We start from the raw sequence: 25129 nt of genomic DNA on the forward strand, positions 1-25129 counted from the left end.
CTGCTGTTACGGTAGAGTCATTGAACCCCTGTATCTTTGAACTTACTACATTACTTTGTCTTACTAAAAGATCAACTAACCTGACAAACAGTTCCCTTTGTCCCTCTTTTGATCACAATCTGAACTATCTCTCTTGATCAGGAGAATGATCTAGTTAAGGATGTGTTATTATTTTAGCTGTAATTGATGGAAGTGAGAGAAACAGTTTTTACTATTTTGAACACTAGAGGGCATGAAAGCGTGTTTCCAGAGAGAGAAATGCTTTGCCAGTAAGTTAAAGCACTTCTGAAACCCCATAGCTTTCGTGATCTCAAAACCTATGAGAAGCTGGATTGGTTTACAGCATCACAGAATCACTCAGGTGGGAAGGCACCTCTGGAAATCCGCTAGTCCAACCCCCTCTGCTCAAGCAGGGTCACCTGGAGCAGGTAGTCCAAGACCATGTCACTTGATAACGTTATGGCTTTATTTGGAGTTTTGATGTGCTCTGAACATGAAGTGACCAAAACTATTATGCTATAGTATTGTGTCATTTTTTATTTCAGTCAAGCAATCTTCAGTAAATTCATTATAGTGAATTTTCTTCAGTCACCTGCAACAACAAATGGTCTAATATTACTTTTGAATCTGTTCAGCTTTTAGGGTAACTTGCAATACCAAGCATTGCCTCTTTATTTCATCCTCTTCTGTAAGTTAATTCTCATTATTTATGTTAGGAACTTTATGATAGTGCTTTCTATATAAAATCTAAATAAAACTGTTCTCATCATCTTATATTGCAATTCTTGTGTTAGGATTGTGCAATTAAATAAGTCACTAAAGCTAAAGGAATGAATTATAAATATAATTCTTTTACTTTTCAAAGACTTCAGGAGAAAATTAATGGGGATAAATATACTGAAAAATTAATAAAAATACAATATAATACTTTTTCCTACCTGCAGTATAATCCCTTATTTAAAGATGCAGTTTATATTATTACAGGTTTTGATTACATTAGAGTCATGTGTTAAGCAAGATTCAGCCGTAGTTCACGTACTGATTTCCTTTTTGGTTTAGGTTAAATCAGCTAAGTTCCCTAGTTCGGCTTCCATTTTTGCTAAATGAGAAAATACTTCTTACTTCCAGATGGATAATTTGCTTTTTAATAAGCTGGTGAAAAAAACCAAAACAAAATAGATATTTAAAGTGATATTTAGTAAGTAGCTTCACAAATTAGGTTCTCTTTAAATACAAAATGTATAGTATGTCGGTTCAGTCAATTTATTTAGGAAAACCTTAGCGCTTCCTGGGAAGCTTGCATTTTAAATGAATGTTTACATATTTTAGACAAGAGAGTTACCTCCACTCTTTTCTTGCAGGCAACTCTTCTGGGTTTTTCCAGTGGTTTTGTCTGCCGTATTGACTACCATTCCACTCTACTCATTTTCACAGGGTATATTTTTCATGGAGTCTAAAACAAAATGCCCGTTTGCTAATTCTCTAGCATATGGGTCCTCGGCAACCCTAACGCCTTTCCTCTAATTGTTCCTTTCTTTTGAATAAGACTTTGATACATAACACATATGTCCCCATTTAAGAACTTACCTATAAATATTGTCTATCATCTTTGAAAAACAGATTAACTTGCCTATGTGAGCATCAGGAGAATTGATACATGCTTTTTAACTGTCACAGGCAAGCAAGGCTGAGTTGCAAAGACTTGAAGACTCAGATTCCCAAGTCTTACTGGCAATGTTAATTCTATCTTCTTGTGCTCAGGCATTAAAGTAGGATCTTTATTTCTGTCTTTACAAAAGATCATTTAATATTATACATGATGTTAACAGGATTTCCTATATGTGTTAACAGTAAATTCAGTAAATCAAAATGTAGACTATAAACTTAGCTTGTTTCTTTTACATTTCAGTACTGTCCAAAGCTGTCCCATTTTTGCCCTTGTCCTAAGGCAGGACTTCTCAAATTAGCTCTGATGTAAGTGGCTCTGATGCCACTTCTGTTGCAGTCAGCTAGAAGTAGAATGGGTTCCTGCCAAATAGTTCTTGAAACCCCACTAAAAACACAGGAATGGCAGTGTTCAGGGCAAGGAATGACTCTAATTCATGATTCTCTGACAGGTCTTTGAGGAATCAGAGGATTGTTTAATGTCCCTAGGAACAACTGAAAGCTTTCCTAGGTAATTTGCTGAATATACATTTTGCTTATTTGTGAAATCCTCTTTCAAAGAGCCAGCTGCAAACATGAGTCAAAGGTGCCTGGTAATTGTTTACACAAGCTCTTGAATTTCATTTGTACTAAAATTAGGGTCCTCAGTAATTCTTGAGATGCCATTTGTCCTTGAAGTGTATCAGCATCGTTTGAAAGAATAGATAAATAGAAGAGCTTTGATTTAAGCAATGATTTAAAAAATAATGACCACAACATATATTGGGATAGTATCTCTTTGTTTTGTAAAAGAATTTAATTTTGTTGTTGTTGTTGTTTTTTGGTTGTTTGTGTTTGGTTGGTTTTGGTTTGGGGTTTTTTTGTTTTTTTTTAAATACAGGTCATACAGTTTATTGGAAAATTATCAGGAATAAGCATTTCTATACCACATGTTATTTAATCTGGCTACCTTTTTAAAAGCAATACTTCCAATTGTGGCTCTTACAGAATTTTGTAGTTTATAACTCTTTAAGCTGCAGATCAGTGTGCAGTGCTTGTGTAATGGCCATAGATGAACATATAATTCTGTACCAAGGATAACATCTGCCTGCACAGGAGCTGCAGGAGCTGTCAATGAACACAGAGAAGAACCTTGCTCAGTAAAAGCTCTTTGTGCAAACTCCGTAGAAAACTTGACTAGACACCTTTCAATAGCCTTAACATTCCTGCCCGGTCTAGCACTTTCCTTTCCTTCATGAGTAAACCAACTTATTTCTGAGCTCAGGTCTCTCCTGGCTTTCATTCTGATATTCCCTTCTTGATGCTATCTGTCACCTATAGTAGGTAGTGTCTGTATGCATGTTTAATGAAAGAGCTATCTGTTTAGACCAGTACATTTTTGACATCTCTCTTCTTGCTGTCTGGTATTAGTACTTCAATCTCTAGGAAAGAATTTCGCCCTTTTTTTATCTTACATACACTTAGCTCTCCATGTGATTTGCTTCCATCATAGACACGTTCATTTTAATTTCTGAGCGAGAGCTTGCTGCTTCATTCCATGGCTTTAGTAGCAATAATCAGAGCACCAAACTTTCTCTCACTTTAAATTAGTCAGCACTATTTAACAATAATTTCCAAACAGCAGATATATGAGAGGCCACAAAGAGTTCATGACTGATGAGATAAAACCCTTCGTATGTGCATCTCAAATCAGGTTATATTATAATCTGTAAAACTAGCACTAGCAAAAAATTACATTACTATAAAGTTACTGAAAGAACAAAGCTCAGATATTTTGGGATGTTTTCACAATTTTGTTATATTTCCTATTTACAGAATCAATGGGTACTTCTTTTGGGAGAAAACACCTATGTCATGGCAGTATAACATTCTGAACAGGAATAATATAAAAAATGCAAGTTAGAAGAAATTTTACAAAAATAAACTTAAAGTTATTTTAAAACTAAATGAATTGTGGAAAATAATTTTATTTAATTCTAGGTCTTAAGTATTCTTAGCCTTCCAGCATAAACTTTTATTGAGGTAGCTCTGTATGAAACTCTAGATACTATCATGCTACTAGGGAAAATTAAAATGCAAGTTTATCCTATATTCAAATGGTTTACTCCTCGTTCTTGTTTTGTCAGTTGTCTTTCATTCCTGTCTTGATAATGGCAAGAGAGGGGAAAAAAAGCTGGAAAAATATCTTGTCTGTAATAAAATATGTGTAAATATTATTAAACTGTTTAAAATTCAGATTGTGCAAGCCATCTCTTTGAAATAGTGAGTAAATATTTGGTTTTAGCTATATAATATTCAGTGGCATTTTGTTTGGAGATGTCCAACTAAACCATCAGGCAGTGTTTGAAAACAGAAGGAATAACTCTGGGAGAAGCATCTGTAATATACTGTATACTAATGTAAACCGTTCTGTTCACTGTAATGACCCCACTTTGAACTCTTTCAGAGTTTCCAGTTGTTGATAAATGAGCGTTTTTTAAACAACAAAGTTTATATATTGCTATTGTCACAATAGTAACTGTAACATCCTTTTTCTCAAAGTACAACACTGCATACAATGGGCCAACACGCAGAGGAGAAGCTTTGGGAAGGCTGCCTGGGGAAGGACCATGACTGCACTATGCAGGAGCCACGAAGGGAGCATGCAGGAGAGCCCTGTTGCTTTTCACAACTTACAAGCTAATAACCTCAATTATTTTTTCTGTTTCCTACATCTACCACTGCTTCATCTGTCAAAACAGGAGCCAGTGGTCCTGTCCACTTTCCCATGTTGCTCAAGAGGCGGTTGGTTGAGTTCCAGCCCCTGTGCCCCCTGGCGCGGTGTGCTGCCGGTGTAATGTCCCTCCTGCCACCCGCTCAGGATGGCACATGTCAAATTCAGTTGATGAAGCTGACCTAGGAGTTTGTCACAGGTTGCAACTGACTGACGAGATTGAGGTGTGAGGGGGAGGCTACTTAAAGAAGCTATGTTAGGAGTCATAGTGTCTGGGTCCAGGCTATACTTCTGTCACGTGCTCTGTTGAACAGCACGATCTGTCATGTGTCCCGATGCTGTAATGGGTTCCCATCATATGACCCAACGCACGGGGCTGGGTTAGAGTAAAGTGGAGATCTCTGCAAAAACACCATTGCCACCACTGGTGAGCCTCCTGGCCGCGGTCCCCTTAAAGCTGTAATTGTTTGAGCTTTGGATACATTGAGATTAATTTAGGCACAAAACTTGGCCCTTTGAGTTCTAAAATGCGTCAGGACACAGCTGGGAAAGTGAACCAAGTCTGTAAAAATATTTATGCTTATCACTGGACCTGGTTACGTACAAGAGCTTTTACACTTACATGACTTCAACTGACCAAAAAAGAGTCTTATTTCATGTGGGTTTGTGTGTTCATTATTAATTTAAGTTTCACGTTTTTAATTATGAAAAATATTATTTTGCTATTCACTTACATGAACCTTTTCTAAAAAAAATAGCAGTAGTTTACATATCTGGAAGAACAGTTAAAAAAAAAAAAGTTTCTTTAATAATTCACTCTTTGTAGATCCTGTAAACCTGAAGCCATCAATAATGACATACTATAGTGGTGCCACTGACCAGCGAGGAGTGTGAAGCTGATATTCCAGTATCTGTCAAAACTGTAAAGCAAAAGTTGCAATCGCAAAATTGCATAGAATGTCAAAGATACTGCACCATAAATGTTTACTACAGTATGCGTTTTTATAAGAGGTCTGGATTATCACTGAGTGCAATGATTGATTTTACCTCTTTGATAGAAAACTAGATATTTGTTTACTCACACTATTGAGCTATTTTTTCCACAAAACACTGCCTACAAATAACAACTTAATGTCAAATCATTTTATGTTCTGTGAGTGCTTCTAGAAACGTTGTTTTCTTTTTGTCTGAAAGAAAAGAAAAAAGGCAGGAAGAGCCTAGCAACTTCTCTGTAAAAGTCAAGGTGTATTACAGAGTTATTTGCTCCTTCATTTCCTTGAATTTCCATAAACACTGTGATTTGTTTTGATACAGTGATCTACTGCGTGCCACTATATAGTGACAATAAGTGTTTTTGATATCAAGGTATAAATTTAGTCTTTAGTAATCTTGTAAGAAGCTTATTTCTATGACCTCATTGTGGTTGGCTGCATTAGCAGGTTTAGTGCAATAGTGAAGGAAGGGCACTAAGGATGAGGAAGGAGAGCTCATAATAAGCATGTTTGGTTCAGTTTTCTTTACAAAAAAAGAAAAAACAAATGTTGCTGCTGTATTAATGTGTTGTACAAAATCCTTTTTAGAAACAGAATGTGAAAAGGAAACATACCTGGCAATATTAAGTTATTTAGGATGTAATCATAAAAATGCAGCCTACCCTGGTTTTATTTGCCAGAAGAGAAATACTGATTTTGGCAGAACTCACATCCAGTAGTATCATTCTGGTATGTTTAAAGTGATCTATTAATCACTCAAATTTTAATGATATCATGATTGTGAAGAAGACTATAGCTTATGATACCCAGAGAGCACCTTACTAACCATTGTTGGAATGATCACATTTCTATTCCTGTGGAAATTAGATGCTATATTACTATAATTTAATTATATAGTATATTCTTTAAAATGCTCAAAAATAATGTGACTTTTGGCCTGGAAACAGTGATTTCACCTGTGAATCCCATATATTCAAAACTTACTTCATGGTGTGAAGAGATTTATTGTCAGTTGACCCTGTAGTGCATTTGTCAGTGTAACAGAAGAAAAATGGTTCCTCCAAAGAGCAAAATATACCGAGTTATAGTATATTTATAATTTTTCTGAAGAGTGTAGTTTCTCATAGTACCCTTTACCATGAAAATAGTACATTTCACCAGATAATTGATTGATAGACATAATTTATCCCTAGGAATTTATTTTTCTAATTCTCTGACCTTTTCCAGTAGAACCCTGAGTAATCCTAAATTTTCATTTTTAATCTGCTCTGGGTGAATACTCAGTTTTGCCTCCATCACCTTTCTTATGAATAAAAACATCTGGGTTAGCTTTGTTTCAAAGATCACCCGAATTAGAGAATCCTCTGCTTACCAGTGCTGGGAGATCATAGCCACATTCTGGGTTGGTAGAGGAAATAATGGTGGCCTCGCTAGCATGACCTCAGTTGGTGTCAGAATTGAATTGTAGGCTCTTGTTTGCCTTCAACGCTACTAGCGCTAGGCTGAAACAATTGCATGCAAGAGTTGGGGCTTGAATTGAAAATAAAAGTAAAATAAAACCAAAAAAACTCAAACCAGCAAAACAAACAACAAAAAGACACTGAACTGGAATGACCCCAGGTAGTAGGGAACTGAGTTCAGTTCTCAAAGTCACTGGCGGTAATTCAGTACGGGGAGTGATGTCTTTGAGAAGAGCTGCCAAGAGGCCTGAAAATTATCTACCAGTCTGAGACGTACTTTCTTAGAGTGGCTGATCTCTTGTAGATGATTAAGTCCTTTCAGAAAAGCTACTTAATGTTATAAATTGATTCTCTTTAGAAACTGTGAGGAAGGAACACACACTTGAAGAGAGTTAAGGATTAAACAAAGAGGCAATTGAGGGGTTTGCGGGCATGTTTTCAACAGCAGTTTTACTCTGTTGTTACTAGCTCCTTGCTGTGCCAGGGAGGGACAAATTGGGGGACGTAGCAGATTTTGGTTTGGGGTTCTTTTCAGGGGTTTGGATTTTTTTCTGCATACTCCTTAGCTGTCTGATGCCAGCTGAAACAGATTGTTCAAATATAATCCCTATTAAAAATACATTCAACAGACAGTTAAGAGTTTGAAGGCTTTTATCTGGGTAGCAGTGAATAATCAGAGCATTGGCTATTTCTGGTCTGCCTTAGTTCTACAGTTCTGTGCTCTTTAGTGGCTGCTATAACTATCCAACGGTTTACCATAAGAGTTCTCACTTGAATAATGCGATAAGAGCCCTGAATATAGGAAACGTTCATGCAAAGGGCAAGTCTCGCGCAGCAGGAAATCCCAGTTATCCCTTCTAGCCTGTGCTCTCAGCCAGCCACATCTCTGCCAAAGCATACCGTAGGAAAAGGACGTTCCCTTACACAGTTACAAGTGCTTCGTGATTAGTGTGGGGCACCTCCAGCACAAGAGTCCTGCTTCCCCTCAGGGATATACTTTTTAGACTATTTTAGAACTAACTTTGCCAATGGCCTTTCTGTGGGATCCTTTTGGAGCCTATATCCCTCGTCCATCTCCAAGAAATAAGATGAGATTTCGCTTTTTGAAGTCCTACAGGTATCTCTTCTAGTGGCTTACACTGTAATTGACAGTGATAGTAGTTGCAACTGTGGCTCTTTTTTATTCTTCTGTAAGATTATAGTATATAAAAATTTGGAAATGTCTTGTATTAATTGTGACTCTCTTGAGCTCGTAAAGGCTTTACCGAACATGCATATCAGGAAAATAGTAATTGTTTCTGTCTGATTGGAAATATTATGAATAAGTGACCATGGAAGTTTATGAAACTGCACTTTTCAAGCAAATAATAATTTTGAATCTTTTTTGCACTCCAAGTCAGGGAAAAAGTAGATTAACATTTATGTCAGTGTTCTTATAAAAATATTAATTCTAAATATTATCAGTACTTATTATAAGTAAACATATTTAGTTATAAATATGACACACTGATAAAGCATACCAAGTCTGAATTAATATTTATAGTTGAGGGGCTTTTGCATAACCAGAAAACCATGTTTGTTAAATATTTTTGTGTTCAACATTTTAAAAGTAAGTATAACCAATGAGAAAAACACACAGATTCTATTTTTTCCTTAGGTGTTATTTAAAAATAATAATAGCCCAGTATGCTTTCCATTATTTATTGTACTGCTTTTTGCAATTGAACCAATACTTGTTTTCCAACTTCCTTGCTTTTATCTATAATAGATGCAATATAAATTTTCAAGTATAAAATTCTTAAGAAAAGGTCCTCCCACTTGTATATAATGCATTGAGGAACTCATTACATATCATCTTAATAATAACTTTTTAATATTAATTGATGCAAGTCACATTTATTTGCACACGTGTACAATATCAAATCCCTAAGAAGCTAAATGCTGTATGTAGGATTATCGATAGCAAACACTGTCTATGTGAATACTGTAAAAAAAACTGGCTAGGTACAGTCCACCTTCTCTCAGTGTTTTCTTTTGCAAAAGCTAGGTTGTTGATACAGAGGGAGCTGCTTTTATGACAAAAAATAATAACAGATAAAGAGATTTGAATAGAGAATAAAAAGATGGTATCTATAATAGTTTCTAAAAGTTCAAAACTAGATCATATAATTCAATTGAGATTCTCTTAAGGCAATCTTCTTATCAGGGATTTTTTTGGCTTAAAGAAAGCTACTCAAGTTTCCTTTACAAACATATCAATGTTTCAGAAGCAAAAAGAAAAATATTTCAAGTAGCATGTTAACGTAGGATCTGATTATTTTGATGATTAACTTATGTAAATATAGCACATTGTCTAATTTTTCAATCGAACAAAGTGAAAATAGTCTTAAAAGTTGTTAATAAAATAAAAAGCAAATAAAAACTCTTATCTAAAGTCCAGAGTTGTGAATGAATTTTGTCTTACCGTAGAGAAAGTGTTATATGTTTGTTTTTCAGGAGCTTTAAAGAATTAGCATGAGGTTGAAGATAATTTTATAAAAACTGGGTCGTAGTTGTATTATTGAATGTGAGCCATTTTTGTTGTTACTATTTAATTTAACTATAAGTTTTGACTGAAAAGAGGATTAAAAATCCTTAATATACATATTGCCATGTCACTGCCATGGCTCCATTCACACTGTAGGTTATATTTAGAAATCCACTACAAAATTTTACAGTACTCGGTCCCAATGTAATTTAATAACCTTGTTTATGTCAAGTGACAGTTCTGCTCACGTCACTCAACTATCTGAAGTCAAGGGGCTTTGGTTTCTAAAACTGAATACCTGATAGTACTGTCCAGGGTTTCCATGATGAACATTGTTTAGCAAACCATGCTGTTCTACTTCATAGTCTTAATTTAAATTGTGAAGTTGGCCATGATTTTAAAATCTCTTTTGCTACATTTTGGGCAAAACCATAGTGTTTCTTCTGTGGGATACTCAGAATCTATTGATTAAATGGACCATTATGTTTTACTGTACATTTTTCATTTCTGGGAGATTCTGTGATACATTGATGCCCCCTTATCGCCAAATCATGATTTGAGTTTCTTTGCTGATCAGCAAGTGCTGGGGTTTGCCTCTTTCAGAAGGTGGTGGAAGAGCCAAGCTAATGCAAGTTTTCCCAGAGTAGGAAAAAAATATGCCGTGAGACAATGCAATTTTTCTAGGAAGAACTGGAATGCAATGCAGTCACTTAGAGCTCCTCCTCCTCTGCTCTTCCCATCAAATAAACCATAGCTTAAAGCCTCAGCAAATTGTACTGAACAAAAACAGGAAAGCAGACCAAAAAACCTGGTAGAGATTCACTTATGATTCTCTATACACCAGAAGTGCAAGTATTCACAGCATTAGATGTAGAGCCAAGGCCAGGAGCGGGTACTTCACAGATAAGGAAACTCAGGAGACAGCCAAACCATTTCACAATTCCAGTATATTTTTGCTGGCTGGAGAAGGAAGAGGGTTGTTTACTTTTGCAGGGACGTGTGCCCATCCTGCTCTCTGGCAGATGAACATTCTTCTAGTCCAATACAAACAAAATATTTGTAAATCTTTATTATGTTGCCAGAAGTCACAGACAAGCTCACCTCTTTTTTTTCTTTTTTCTTTTTTTTTTTCTCCTTTCTTTTTAAAGCCTTGAGTCTCTCTAAACTGAAGCACACCTCATTTCCTGAAATGCAGACAGAAATTGTGTTTCCCGATGCATTTAGCTTTGCTCAGGAAAATACTGCTAGATGTGACTGTAGAAACTGAGTCCTAATAGTAGCACAGTTATGTTTTAGAACCTTCCGAGACCTCTGAAGATCGGATGGAGACAGAAGCCTTCTTCATAACCTCTAAATCCTATCATGCATGGATGAAGAAGAGCTAAAGCACCTATCAAAATTTCCTGCACATAACCGAGGTGTATGAATAAGAACATGTTATATGACACTCAATGCTGCTAGATGCTAAACACTCACACCTCCCACTGACTTAATGACAGGTCCTCAGGACCACTTAGAAGATTCTCCAGAGGGAACAGGATCTGCCCTGATTGCCTGGCTGGTCATTAAGTCTTTTTTCACAATGAAGGATTTCTGAATAACTCAGAGTGAAAATCTGCTGAGTAAAACCTGTTTGTGGAGATAATTTTGTAGAGTTTGTGAGCTCCAAAGTAAAATGGGTGTTATGGAGAAATGACACTGGCAATAATATGCATTAAATTGAATAATCAAAGAATTAGTAAGTTTGTTAAATTATTGCGGTGTCAGAACTACATCTTCATTTGGTTAGCTATGAAGATACACTTCCTGAGACAGTAATCATGAAACTTGTATCTTCATATAGAAAAGAAAGAAAGGTTCTTTGTTGTTTTATATGAGCTTCTTTTGTTCCTTCCTCTGCTTTCTTTCTGTTTTTCTTCTTTGGCTGCCATCTGGCATATTTCCCTGGACTAGAGGAATGGTCATGTGGCTGAAGCTACTGCCAACACCACTTCTGCAGCCAGCTGCTCACAGCATTCATATGTAAGGAGGCAGATTCCCTCCTGCCAGATAATTGTACTCCAAGCCACTAAACTCTTGGGAGCTGGGCTGGAAAGTGGAATCTCTCAAACAGCAATTTTCAGGAATCCCTTCTCTAAAGGGATTTCTTAATGATGTCAAAGCTTTCTTAGTGAGCAGAGTGTAATATTCTAACTTTTTTGTTATTATAAGCCTTGTAATGAAATGGGAATAGAAACCAGATTAAAGTTCATTATTTTATTTATTGGGGATTAGAGTCCCAGCACACTGGAACTAGTTTGGTTCTTTTTGACTAGTCATTCAACATTGTCTAGGAAATAAAATATTCAAATGCATAAGTGTGGACTTTTCTAGTGAACGTGATGAGTCACACAGTTGATTTCATATTCAGCTCAGAAATTCTGTAATTCAGAGTATGCCGTGTCACCATTAAAATGATGTTTTGAGTCTCACTCAGACTTATGTTAGACAAATCTGCATGCTGAAATATCATCATACCCAATTCAGACATTTGGTTATGTTAATTTGAAATCTTGGGAAAACTGGCAAAATAGCAAGGCATATTGCTAGTCAGGTTAAGTAGCAGTGGGAAAGCAGGTGCAAGTGAATCACACTTGACTCTTGGTGTTGCTGCAGACTTAAGTCCTTGACAAAACTGCCTAGAGAGTCCCTGATAATGAGTAAATATAAAGAGTCTCTACACCATTTCCTAAAACCTCAGAAAGTCAAGTCCCAGTCCACAGGTCCCCAACAGCAGGAAAAAAACCAAAGACAAGTAACATGTTCAAAAGTTTCAGCTTTTGCTTATATTTCTCAAACGTAGTTGATCCTCACACAGATAGGTTAAGTGAGTCTATCACAGTGGGGCAGGTTGAGTCTGTCAGTGTTTCTTATTGCTGCTTTGGACTAGCGTTACCTGAGTGCTTATTCTCTGGGATTTTGTTGTTCTTGCTACTGCCTTGGAAATGATTTAGTCAATGTGAAATAAACAGAAAACTGAAGTATATCTATAGGTATTTTATCAATACGTTTTTGCCAGTTTACGCTTAAGTAAGTTCTAACAGCCTAAGCCAGAACCTGTATGACTAACCATCAGGAAATGTTCTTTTATACACAGTGAAGTAAATTATGATGACTAGTGTTGCTATGGTTTACAATAAATAGATGGCTGGGCTTTGCTGTTTGTGGCTGAAACAATCCCCACACAAAGCTGGCCTTCCAGATTAGACTGGGAGCAGACATTAGCGTCCCTTGGGATGCAGAAAAAGATTACACTAACCATAAACACCAGGAAATACTCAGTTTGATTTACAAATTTTAGATGTCCATGGATATTTATGTTAATGTCAGGACTGTTTGACTTGCAATTCCCTGCTGTATAACAAATTCTAGGAGCACTATAAATAGATCTATCATTCAATCTGATACCGAATACATCAGGAACAAGCTGACACTAGTTCAGCATGTACCATGTCAAAATGTTGTAATTAATTTCTAGATACTGCATTAAACAAGAAGAAAAGTGGTACAGGGGTAACCTACCAATGTTTATTTTATGCCACTGTAGAATATGTTTATGTCCATTGTGGATCTGAATAGATAATTTTTTTTATTTATTTCTTATTGGAATTAGTAAATACAATTTATTTCTGAGCCCCAGAAATGACTAATGTCTACAGGTCATTTCGTGTTTCAGTTGTCTCCGTGAAAGCCATCTGTGAGTGTTAATTGAAAACTTCTGCAATACACTAAAAGGTAATTTAAGGCTCTAATGAGCCTTTCTTCATGAGGCAAAAAAGAAAAAAGGAAATGAAGAGGAGAGAAAAAAAAAAACAGAGAGACTCCTGCCCACCTGGAAGGGTCCAGCACACACACCAGTCTGGTGTCCTTAGCCATAGGGGCATTGTTATATTTCATCACAGAGGTCGTCGACGTCAGCTAATCCAGCTCCTGGTCTGTGACAGCAGCCAGCAGCAAATGTTTGAGAGAGAACAGTAAGAAACTTGGTGGTTACAGTGTAATCTTCCTTGAGGGAAAATCTCCTCAACATCTTCAGTAGCTCCCTATGTATAAGTACTCCAAAACTCTCCTTACTCTCTGTATTGCTTACTCTAACATTAAAGTCTGGGTATTTTATTTATTCACACCAAATTTTGATCATTTTTAATATGAAAACTTGCTGAATTTTTGGCTTCAGAAGTATCTTTTGACACTCACTTCCACAGGTGAACTCTTTGCGATGTGCAGGAGTTTCTTCATTCTGTTGTCTTTTGCCTTGGAACGTTTTAAGTAGTATTGCGACCTTATGTTGCTAAAGGGTTAGTTGGTTTTTTTATATATTTGTATACCACTCTTGCTCATCGGCTTTCTAACTATTCTATATTTTCAGTGCCTCTTTTTACATGGAAAAATTTCGTGTCCGTATCATTCATGTTGCAGATCTCTTAACCCCTCCTCCTATTGCAATGCTCCTTCTAATGCAGAGTGACTAGAAGTAAACCCAGAGCTTCTGATGAGGACACATGGTCTAGATGAATTATAATACTCCTATTCTCATGGCAATATAATTTTAATAGCATTTCCATTATAACATTTCCATTATTACCCTCTATCTAATTTCTGATGTAGTTTAACAGATTTGCTGATGAACTAATTTTGAGTCATGAGCCATAACCTCCCATTCCATTAAATATCTGGTAGTGTCTGTACTGGCCAGACTAGATATTCTGTGTTTTTAACCCTGTTGGAATAGTCTTACTTCCATTACTATGTACTTTTTCTGTTGTTCAATGTCTGCCTGTTCTCTTTCCTCTGAGAGAATTTTACGAGGACACAGTATTGAGTGAAGGCAACAGGGATCATTGCAGGAGGTAGAATTTCAATCTCACTGGAAATTTTGCATTTCTAAAAGAAAAAAAATCCCTTGTGATGAATAGCCAGTGTTACACAATTTTCTATGGGAAGAACGTTTCTTTTTTTTAAGGTAATGAAATATAAAATGTGATTTAGGTTTTTTTATAGCCTCTCTTCTTCAGGATTCCTGACTTGGTAGGAGGTTAGAAAGTCCTTCAGGCAAGCTGCCAGAATCCAGGCAACCACAGAAATCAGGGGTCTCAGCAGTAGGAGGAGACAGATGCTTCCCATCAACATACTCATACAGTTGGTCATTGTATATGTTATATATACAGTATGCACACACACACACGTGTGTGTATATGTATCTTACATTAAAGTGAGCAAACTGTCAGAAGTTTGCCAGGAAGAAGCTGAATACACAGTGCTTACTTTATTGTTTGTCCACATGAACTCAGTTTTCCTTTATTTATTTTACCTTTGCAACATTTCCAGTCAATACTCAACTCTTCAGTGGCTTAGCTTTCACAGGCTTTGGTACAAATTTCTGTTGAAGTTGTAAAAGCAAAATGACGCAGCAGAACAAACAACAGCAAAGCCTAAGAATATCTATGGTCTCTCCCAAGCAGGATCAGATAAACTCCTGTTAACATTGGCTGAAGTTATTTAGCTAGTGAAGAAACCTAAAATGGAAGAAAGCAAAACTACTTAAATGGGATATAATTGCCTCCAGATGGAGAATGGGAGGCCTCATATTTTCTTGATTATTACAGATGTAGGTGAAGCAAAAAGCCAAATACAAAAAAGAAAAAATAACTCCAGCTCGAGCTACATATGTGTAACTCTAATATACCCTATGAGTTACCCTGTGAATCCAACTTCATCTGCAGTCGCTGGAAAGCAAGCCATACTGAATATTTCACTATCCTCATGACACTTCATCTGGAGGCACCTTTTCTGTCCCCAAGCTCTTTCCAGACAAGACTACGCACCTGCAGCTCTTGTTACAAGCTGCTACAGAAGTACTAGCACCACACAAAAGCACTTGGGCACATTGACACTCTTCAATGACTTTCTTTCCACTTGCTCTGTCAGGAATTATATTTGGCCCGCATCAGATCTGCTGTGAGAAGCCTTTCACCCACAGAGAAAACACAGGGAGTTCACGCTCCAAGGGAAAGTTTGCCAGTTGCTTAAATGGTGAATTCTCTGCTTCTGTATATGACCATTTTACATGTACAGAGCACAAGGAGGATGGATGGATGGTTGAAGCTTTCATCCCTTCCAAAGGGGAATGTGTGCCTAGGGAACAGTACATCAGGGTTGGTTGTTTTGTTTTGTGGTTAGTTTTTTTTTCAAGTTAGAAACACTCTAGTCTCTTCTGTTCAATCTAAAGTTCTGTTTTCCTGCTGGTAAACTGAAATGTGGCAATACATGGAACTCATAATTGCCAATTAAAATATTGCAGATGGAGCAGGATCTGCTGTTCGGACGGCTCCAGCGTAAGGCAGAAACATTATGTAGCACTATGCAAATGATGCAGTTTTTAACCTTAATTCGTATGACACTAATAGTTGTGGATATTTTCTTACGTTTACTTGGTTTTCCTAAGTATGTGAAACATGTTTCAACTTCTGGGTAACCATCCAATTGCATAATTTTTCCTTGCTTTTTGCTCCTCTTACTCATAAAATAAAAAGAAAATGGAAATACAGTCATGCAAACATTAAATGGGAAAAGCAGAGAGATCAGCTGTTTTAAGCAACAAAGTTCATCTGTTTTATATTATGCTTTGGAAGCCAAGCCAAATGTTTCAACATCATTTGCACTCCATTGAACCAGGGACTGAACAGTCAGAAAATTGATAATTTGAAAACTGGGGTATATCTGTAAAACAGTAGAAGTAAAATCCACTGAGTTAGGCTTTTACTGGTGGCAGAGGAGAAAATTAAGTTTCTTCTGAACATTGTATAAGGAAAACACTCCCATGAGTTCGCTGTGAGGTATCTAGAAGTGGTGAGTTCCTGAACAGAAGCGTCAGTGGCACCTGAGAATCAGGAAGAAGTTTACATTATACTAGCATATGTGGTTAATCATGTCAGCCTTCTGAAACAAAATATTGATTTTTGCAGATATTTTTCTATTTCAAATAGAAAAAAAAAAAAAGACATTCTTGTAGTTTCTTAACATTAATCCCAGCATCTAGATGGTTCCTTAATGAGGGAATCATGCAGTCTTAATGAGCATGTGAGTTGCAAACTGTATTTGTTGCATGTTTCGTCTTGGCCACAGTTTCTGTTTAAGCTCTCTCCCACATGACGTAGTACAGTGTATATTGCAGCATGGCATATTTTGAGGCTTATCCTAATTTGGCATAAAAATACATATAGTTCTGTTTTCTGATAAACTCTACTTGGGATCATAGAAAACAGAAGGAATTCTAGCCAGAGTGGTTTTACAGTGCAAATACGAGCACATTTTAATGCCAAAATAATACTTGTTGTTTATAGATAAGAATAGTAATGATATAACGCAGATAGTATACTAATTTATACTGGGGGCCAATAGCAAAATGTAGTGTGATCTCATTAAAAAGCTGTTTCAAGATACAGACAAAATTTCATTCTCAGATGCAGAGAAACAGATACCTCTGTGATCCACCAAGGGCTTAAGTTTTGCTGTCACAGTTCTTCCTGCTTGGCTATCCCTGCTAGGAAATCATAAAAAGGTACAAAATTTTAATTATGCTGTGCTTATTTTTCAGTCTGGACTCCTAAATACACCAAATATTAGCCTGCAAATCCATATAAAATTTAAATAGAAATATGTAGAAATCCAGATAGCGTCTGTTAAACACATAATCGTACTGTGATATGATTGTCTTACCCACGCTGAATGTCAAAAACTGTATGCTTCTGTGAAATTTTGATGTGAAAGCTCTTTTTGAGGTAGCTTGATGCTATCAGAATGTGCTAGCTGGACTGGTTTTAGTAAGTGCCATGTGAGGGCCCTGATTTTTCCTTGGTTGTATCTACACAGTGAATAAAACAGCCCAGGAATCTTTCCAGCTGGTGAACTGGGACTAGCTGGCATGACAAAGCTAGTGTCCATAACTCTAAGCTCTCCTACTCCTCAGAGCAGAATGTGAGGGGACAAAACACTCATCTGGAGAGGTCCTTGGTCCAGGGCTCAGGTGGTCCATGGTAGCCTCGAAACCAAGAAGGGTTTACTCCCTTTCTGCTCCATTAAAATAAACTGATCACAGTTTTCTACTGGACTATATTACAGTACTGTCAACTCCAACTGTTTTTAATTATGCCTTGGAGAATCACAAGAGTTTGTTTAAAAAGTCTTTTTTTTTTCCCCTTTGTCCTCAAATGGTTAAATCTAAAAGGTTTCCCAAAACTGGAAAAGCCAGGAGCTTTCTTAAGGTGCAGTTTGAGATTTTCATCTAATACTTGGATTCTAGGAGCTTTAAGGAAAATACCTTAGTCTCTGAGACTGGAAATAACATTTCAGAGCTTGGCAGGGCAGGATAATGTGACTTTGACAGTCACACCCTGAAAACTTTGTTTTTCTAAATTTCTACTTTTCACAGCACAGAGAGTGGGAGTGTGACCCAGACTGCTCCTCACGATGCCCTACTCTTTCTTCTGGAGTTCAAAGTAGAAAGTTGTTATGTGTGAGTATAAGGGATTCACCCAGGCTGCTATTAGCATGCAAAACTCACCAGCCTCTTCTTGCCCAATATTCTTTCAAGATGTAGATTTCCCAGCTGTATAATGGAACTGATTTAAGATGTAAAGAAAGCAGCAGACAATCCTGGAAAAGCTGTGTTCTCTCTTTCCACTGAGAGAGAGATTTGTTAAACTTGCGCTCTCTACAGTCTTTCAAAGGAACAGTTGATCTTTGACCAAGAAGATATTTCATAATTTGGACCGTTCATTTTGAATTAATTTGTCATTTTGATTATAGTTTATAATAGTTAATATAAGTTTAAATGAAGGAGGATAAAAAGCAGTCAGAGAATGTCAGTGAAAATTATTTATTACAGTGCAGAACTGTCTGATGAAGCTGCAGTTTGCCAGCTTCTTAACTTTGATAAAGAGAAATAAATGGATGTTATTGTATGTATTATCTCATATGATACTTCTAAATGGTTTAGATAACATTTCCTTTTGGTACAATATATTTATTTGATCCTGGAACATTTAATTCACTGTTAAATGTCATACACTCTGTTACTATAAAAGGATAAGAGTAAAACTGCTTCCAAGTACACACTGTTTCAGTAAGACATGAGCTTGTTCATGCCAGCTCTTCGGGTTTACAGACAAAGTCACTTCCCTCAAAATAGCCGCTTTAGGAGTTATGGTAATAATGTAAAGCTGTGTAAAGCAGTTTGTCGTAACAGTGTAAAGCATTTCTAGGCATCTGCATTTGAAGTCCTGCAGCTCTTATCCTAACTTTGATGCAGCATCATTATTTTTGCATTCATACTGGATAGCTTAGGAAAGTGAAGTATGAGTATACTGTTAGAAAGCCATTATGGCTCTACATACTTAAGGAAAGGGATTTTTTTTCTTCAATAAATTTTACATCTGTAGTTTAGGAACGTTTTTATATTGAACATTTTTATGTATTACTTAAATAATTGGTTTTCATGATAGCTGTTAGCTATTTCTGTTCCTTAATTGAAGTCATCGCAGAATTTCTGCCCTGTTTTTGGAATTTATTTCTGGCTAACAAATTGCCTGCTTTAGTTACCTTCTTTCTGTTTGTTGTGTCACTAAGTATACGTAATAGCACTACGATTTGATTTACCATTAGTAGAGTAACACTTTGTTCATAGCACATTTATGGAAAAATCTTTTATTTTGATACTTGGCAGGAAGATAAAGAAAATGTTGTCTTTATTTTTTGTATTTCTAATATTCTAGGGATTTGCTTAGGCTTTGTCAATATCTCTTTAATTTATAATTCAAAATAGTCCGAGACTATTTTTCACCTACCAATGTTGGGTTGCACAGTAGCATCGTAATACCTGTGGACTGAGAGATGCAAATTAAGAAATTGGTAACTGCAGAACATTCAGAGGAGTCACAGAATTAATTTTTACAGCTTTAATATCCAGCTTTGATTTGGCTACATGGCAGAAGAATATGGAGCAAAGAGTGGAAAGGAGACAAGAAAGAACTGTTAGGGGGAGAAACGCATGCAGATGAAAGAGGTGGTATACTACAATGATGTGCAACCACTGTCTAAGCAATCAGTAACAAAAGCTGCGTCATACTGCTGCAGCTCAATTCTTTTATTTCTCCCTTTTTCAGGGCTGAAATTGTTTCCTGGCTGCCTAGAGCCTTCTGTCCTGTAATACCTGTCTTTAGCAAAACAAGATTTGCAGCTCCTTAGGAACAGGAGTTCCTGGAGGTGACAGTCTGCCCCACTGAGTTACCTTCATGGATATATCTTACTCAGTTCAAGAGATCGAGATACACATTCCCCTCCCCTGGATATAAATTAACCTGTTATAATTATTTATATAATAAATAACGAATAATTTGTGTAATGGTCAGGCATAGGTCAGAGCCATCCCAGGTTGCCAGTAACAAGCAGCATCTTGGTGCAGATTTAGATTCGAGTCATATTACAGCTGCATGACAGTTTTCAAGGCAAAATTTTATGGCAGATCCCTAGCTGTTCTGTAGACAAACATGGCAGGCCAGTGGTGCTGCCATGCAGAAAGTTCCTGTTCCGGCCCTCATAAAATTTTTACATTGTTGTTTATCAACTCTATGTCTCTCATAGCCACTGTAATTGCAGAAGTGTTTATTTAATTTATTTTTCAAAGCAACACTACCATGGTGAATTTAGTATCAAGATAAAAGATTTTGTTTGTGATTCTTGTTGATTGATATTCAGAATTTATAACTACATGTTAATGCCTCCATCAATTTTAATAAAAAATATAGCAAAAACGTAAATGCTTTCTAAAGAAGACCTTTTTAATGAAAGAAGTACCATTTAAGTAATGCTACTGGAAACTTAATTTACAAAGTTAGCAGCCTTACCATCCAGGTCACCAAAGTGGCCTGCACGTGCTGACATTTCCTGGAATATCAACTCGTAGGAGCAAAACAGCATTGTGCCCTTAGGTCTGTACACTTTAAAGCAGTAGGCACTTTGAACCAGTACTGCTTGAGCTCCTCCCTCTTTGAACTGCTGCAAAGTGATCTAGTCAACGGTGTAAAATTTAGGTCGTGTAAAATATCACCTTGAAACCTTGCATTTAATCTTCAGTCCTTCTGAGATGGTACAGAAAGTTAGTTGTTGCTGGTGAGGAAGTCAAGAGTTTTTGTTGTTGCTGCTTTCCATTTTTAGTTCAAATACAAAACTTGTACTTAATTTTTCCTCTTCAAAAAAGAAAAATTCTGGAGGCCTAGTTAAACTAGACAATGCAGTGCAGCTGTAGGACACTGTTCAATGTTGAATATTCCTGATCCTACTGTATAGAAGCCAAATATACTATAAAAACAGCCATACATTTTACTTGTAATTTGGTATGCACTCAGGTTCATGAACAGTTTTCTGTAGCACACTGCTGTTACTGTCCAGTGTGTTAGACAGAACAAAGTATAGGCAAAAATTTTGAGGAATTGGCTCTTTGACATCTATTTGATTTGGTTCAACTTTGAGACTTGCATGGTTTTTTGAAATTTTTGATATATAAAGTAGTAAAAAATTATGAAGTAGTGCTCAGAAAAAAAAATGCTGAGATAGTTCAGCTTCTTGCTAATGATACCAGCAAATTTACAGGGAAAAATGCTTTCCAAGATCCATGTGAAACTATGTTAACTGAACTGAACTGAACCTATCTTGCTGAGATGACTGTCAGGAAAGTGACATACCATAATAAATAATTCAGATTGATTAAAACCAAGGAAAATACCTGGACTGTGAGAGGTTTTGAGGATCATTTAGCATGAAATTCAAATGGATAACACGAGAGTATGGATATCTTCATATTTCTAACTTTTGTATGTTGGGAGGGAAAAGTGACAGCAGAGCACACGTGAACAAAGATACGCCCCTGAGATGTGAGGAGGGTCTCCAGTTGTTCATCCAAATACAAACCTGGTTAATTAAGCTGCAAATGCTTTGGCTCATTCTTCATTATTTATTTTTTTGTTGGTGATAATTATCATATTTTTAAATAAAAACATAGGGCGATATTTGTTACATGAGGTTTCTGTCTTACTCTTCCTGCAAACTGACTTTTTAAAAAGTATCATAATATGTTATTGGTTGTGCTTTTTTCTCTACCAGTGTAAATAATCACTCAGTTTACTGTTTTTTTCCCTGTGCTTTTTTTCCTATAACATAGAGATGGTGTTTGCTGAAGTTATAATGCAAAATGAGGGAGGAAAGTGTTATTAGCAATCATCAACTTCAATTTATAAATCAATTGCGACAGAGTAAAAATCAGTGTGTGTATCTAAAATCTGTCATGTAAACTAAATGTATTGAGCAGTTAAATATCACTTTGTGTACACTAGACATGTCTGCTGTAGCAGGGATTAGTCCTTCAGGAATAATGGCCCACCAGCTGAGCCTGAAAGAGATCGCAGCCTGATTTGAGGTATGGATAAGAAAATAAACAATAGGGGTAGAACTGAGATCTGAAGTCTAAATTGAAGAAAAGCGAGTGAAGTATTATTGGAACATGTTCTGTAAGGTCTTATTTTAAAATGTTTTTTTTCTTTTTTTTTTGGTAGTAGTAGTATTCGTTTATAATACGTGTCATGTTTTCCACTTTAGGGAAAACAGGTTATTTTTTTGAATGTTATAACTACCAAGGGAAGAGCAACATATTCTGTTGCTCCAGTGTAGCTGCTCCAGCTTATCAAAAGGGCTTATGTTAAAAAAGCTGAAGTGAGTGACATTGAATGTGGTGCTCTCATGCATATGCAGGTTTAAACCACAAATTCATGTCCACAGCACAGGATTAGAATTACTGAAGTTCTATCAGTTCCATATATCGGTTGATAAATCTCTGCAGGAGAGAAAGGCTCAAGCTATTAATTTTGTTTTAAATACTACGTACTGCAAGAGATAAAAGATCAAATAAGTTTCATATTCAAACTAAAACTAGACCAAAACCAGGATATGTAAAGGATGAAAGGATGACTGTATTGTAGGAGAGGCCTTAAGGTTGTTTAGAAAAGTGATTTAACTATTCTGATGTTCAATGGCTTTTTTTCATTAATATTTCGGTTTCTGGTAAGAGTTGAAGAGAACTTTGTGTCAGGGAAATAACTCATGTTTTTCTAAAGCTCCAATGCGTTTTTTTCATACTCTTCTCTAATGCTCTGTTAATCCCTTCTCAGTCTTAGTATACTGAGCTGAAGGAGGCCTATTTTAAATGGCACTCTCAGAAAACAAAACAAAACCGGAAGGATTTGGCCAAGCTATAAAGGCAAAATTCTTAGGTCCACAAGCAGAGTTTTAATGTTTTCATATATTAAGAAGGCAAACACATCTCCAAAGCCACCACAATCAATATCTTTCATAACAGAAATATCAGAATCCATAGATCCTACCTCTGCTCCTCATCGGTGTAATATACTTTATCCCATGCACTGGATGTCATCACAGAAACCATGTGAGTCAAAATACACAAGTTCTGCAATCTAGAATCATCTTTCTGAAGCAATGGAGGAAGGTCAGAAACAACAGCAGCCGTGTTGTATCTCATCCCTCAGTGTGACACACAAAGGACACCTAGCAATATCTTCAAAGGGCAAGCCTGGGAATTAAAACTTGTCATTTTACTGGACACTAAAATTAATAGAATCCACAGAGACATTGGGTTTTTTTCAATCTTATCTTTTCCCCACCCTCCCACTGGCTACCTTCTATTCTATAGATGCTGTTTCTCTCTTTTTGCTCTCTATGGATCTGCTGTTTGTTCCCTTTCCAGCATCCCTTTCTTCTTCACAAGTACTGCATTTTTTTCCCTCTAGTTCTAATTAATGAACAGAATTAGATTAAACTAAGAACACATTTGGTTCTAATTCATATTAGTCTTTTGTTTACTGCTTCTTAGATCTAGATGAAAGGGTTGTGTACGCAAACTTTGTTCCCTTTTTCTAGTACTGTCCACTCACTTTTTGAAAGACATCATCTTCTGCAAATTTGACTTCTCTAGAAACGTCTTGCATTGATTATGAACTTACAGAATTAACACATTTAAACTCTGTTTTTTTGGTACTACAGATTTCATTGTCAGTATCTACACTTTTGAAAACTTGGATTCAGATCCTAGAAGAATAGTCTCAGATCTTGCCCTGTTTTATTTCAAAAAACAAAACAATCCTTCTCTGACATCCTTGTTCTTTTAGAAGTTAAGAGCAGACATTGTTTTGGTACAAACAGCTACTGGCCCACATTTCGGAAATACATGGTCAGCCCTAACAAGGTTGTGAATGAGTAGACCTGAAGGTTCTCTGTGCGTTCCTGAGAGTTCAGCCTCCTCCCTGAGACCTCTGCACCTCCAGTGGTGTGCAGCCTGGCACACGTCTGTGTCAGGAAAGGCAACCACAGACCTTACTGTTTCATTCACTGGGAGGTGATTCATGCAGGGGGTCCTGTATTAAAAAAATATGCAAATGCTCAGACAAGAGGACATGAATTCTTTATGAACTGCAAAGCTGAGGACTGCAATCATAATTTTAGTAGCTGTGGCTTTTAAATGGGTTTCTCATTTGCTTGAGTTAAAATAATGTTCTTCTGTTTCTAGGTTATTTTTCTCTAGATAGTTGAAAATTTATTAAAGATGAGAAAGATTCTTTAGTCTTTATTTTCCTTCGGTGCCTTTCTGGGAAAGAATATTGGCAGAATTAGTGGTTGTTATAATCTCCATCTATGTAAGCCTTTTCAGAATAAAGATTTCTGCCCAGAGCTTTCTCTAAAATGATGACACTTTGAACCATCTGGCCAAGGGTCGTAAAGCAAGTAGTCAGTAGAGAGCTTGAGTGGAGAAGCTGTTATGCTAGAAGGAAAAACAGTGCAGATGCAAACCATGTGTTAGGAGAACTTCCAATGCACTGTTTGGAGGACTTTCTTTGGACAAGAAAGATTGGGATAACTAAGCTTCAAATGTTCATAAGATTATTAAATTCATTAACACTGTTAAATACAATTTAAAATAAACACTGAAGAAGTCATAGTTTTTCAACTACAATCAGCACAATATGTATTAGATTGAGAACTTTTTAGGCAAAACGTCATAGTAGCTCATCCTTATCTTTGCAAGAATGGTATCCTAACTGAGAAATGTTTTGTATGCCAAGACCTTTTTTTCAGTTGTAAAAGGCAAAAGTGAATCATTTATTTGTGTTCTTGTCCAAAATAATAGAACACGATGGAGAGAAACAAAAGGGCAAAAAAATCTCAGCCAGTTTTTCTCTTCTTAAATGTCACCTTATCTGAGTGTTGATCAGCTGGACATGACTTTGCAGGACTGAGTTTATTTACATATGTAGAAGTTGCTTAAACAGCAAAAACAAGTTTCAACATTTTATAACTGCATATTCCAGAGACAGAAATGTGCCTCTTGCTGTGATTTGTAACACTGCCAGTGTATTTTGAATGCTAGCTCAAGTTAGATAATAGTTATGAAATATGTGTCTATGAGCATGGAACGTTTTAAAAGATATTACAGCCAACATTTAATGTCAGTGGTAGTCTTTAACAATGTTTGCAATATCAAATATAACATAGTTTTCTGACTTGTTAAAATTGTGTATGAATATCAGAGAAAAAACTTTAGTATTGAAATATTTGTAAATCTAAATCTTTCCGGAATTTTCTGTAAATGAATCAATTATTTTCATGTAAA

General features: G+C 36.3%; 1 protein-coding gene across 4 annotated transcripts in view; it reads left to right on the forward strand.

The window, feature by feature from the left end:
• PDE4D (phosphodiesterase 4D) overlaps nt 1-25129 on the forward strand; it is a 406899-nt gene that overhangs the window by 214622 nt on the left and 167148 nt on the right. The window contains exon 1 of one of the 4 annotated variants that reach the window (XM_050912864.1): nt 7853-7947. The exons of the other annotated variants lie outside the window; for them this stretch is intronic. Coding sequence (XP_050768821.1) covers nt 7859-7947 — 89 coding nt within the window. The 5' untranslated portion in view covers nt 7853-7858. Of the gene's footprint in view, nt 1-7852; nt 7948-25129 lie in introns of those variants that run through there. 4 annotated transcript variants of the gene reach the window in all.

This window comes from Gymnogyps californianus, chromosome Z, assembly GCF_018139145.2.
Source record: "Gymnogyps californianus isolate 813 chromosome Z, ASM1813914v2, whole genome shotgun sequence".
NCBI classification, from domain to species: domain Eukaryota; kingdom Metazoa; phylum Chordata; class Aves; order Accipitriformes; family Cathartidae; genus Gymnogyps; species Gymnogyps californianus.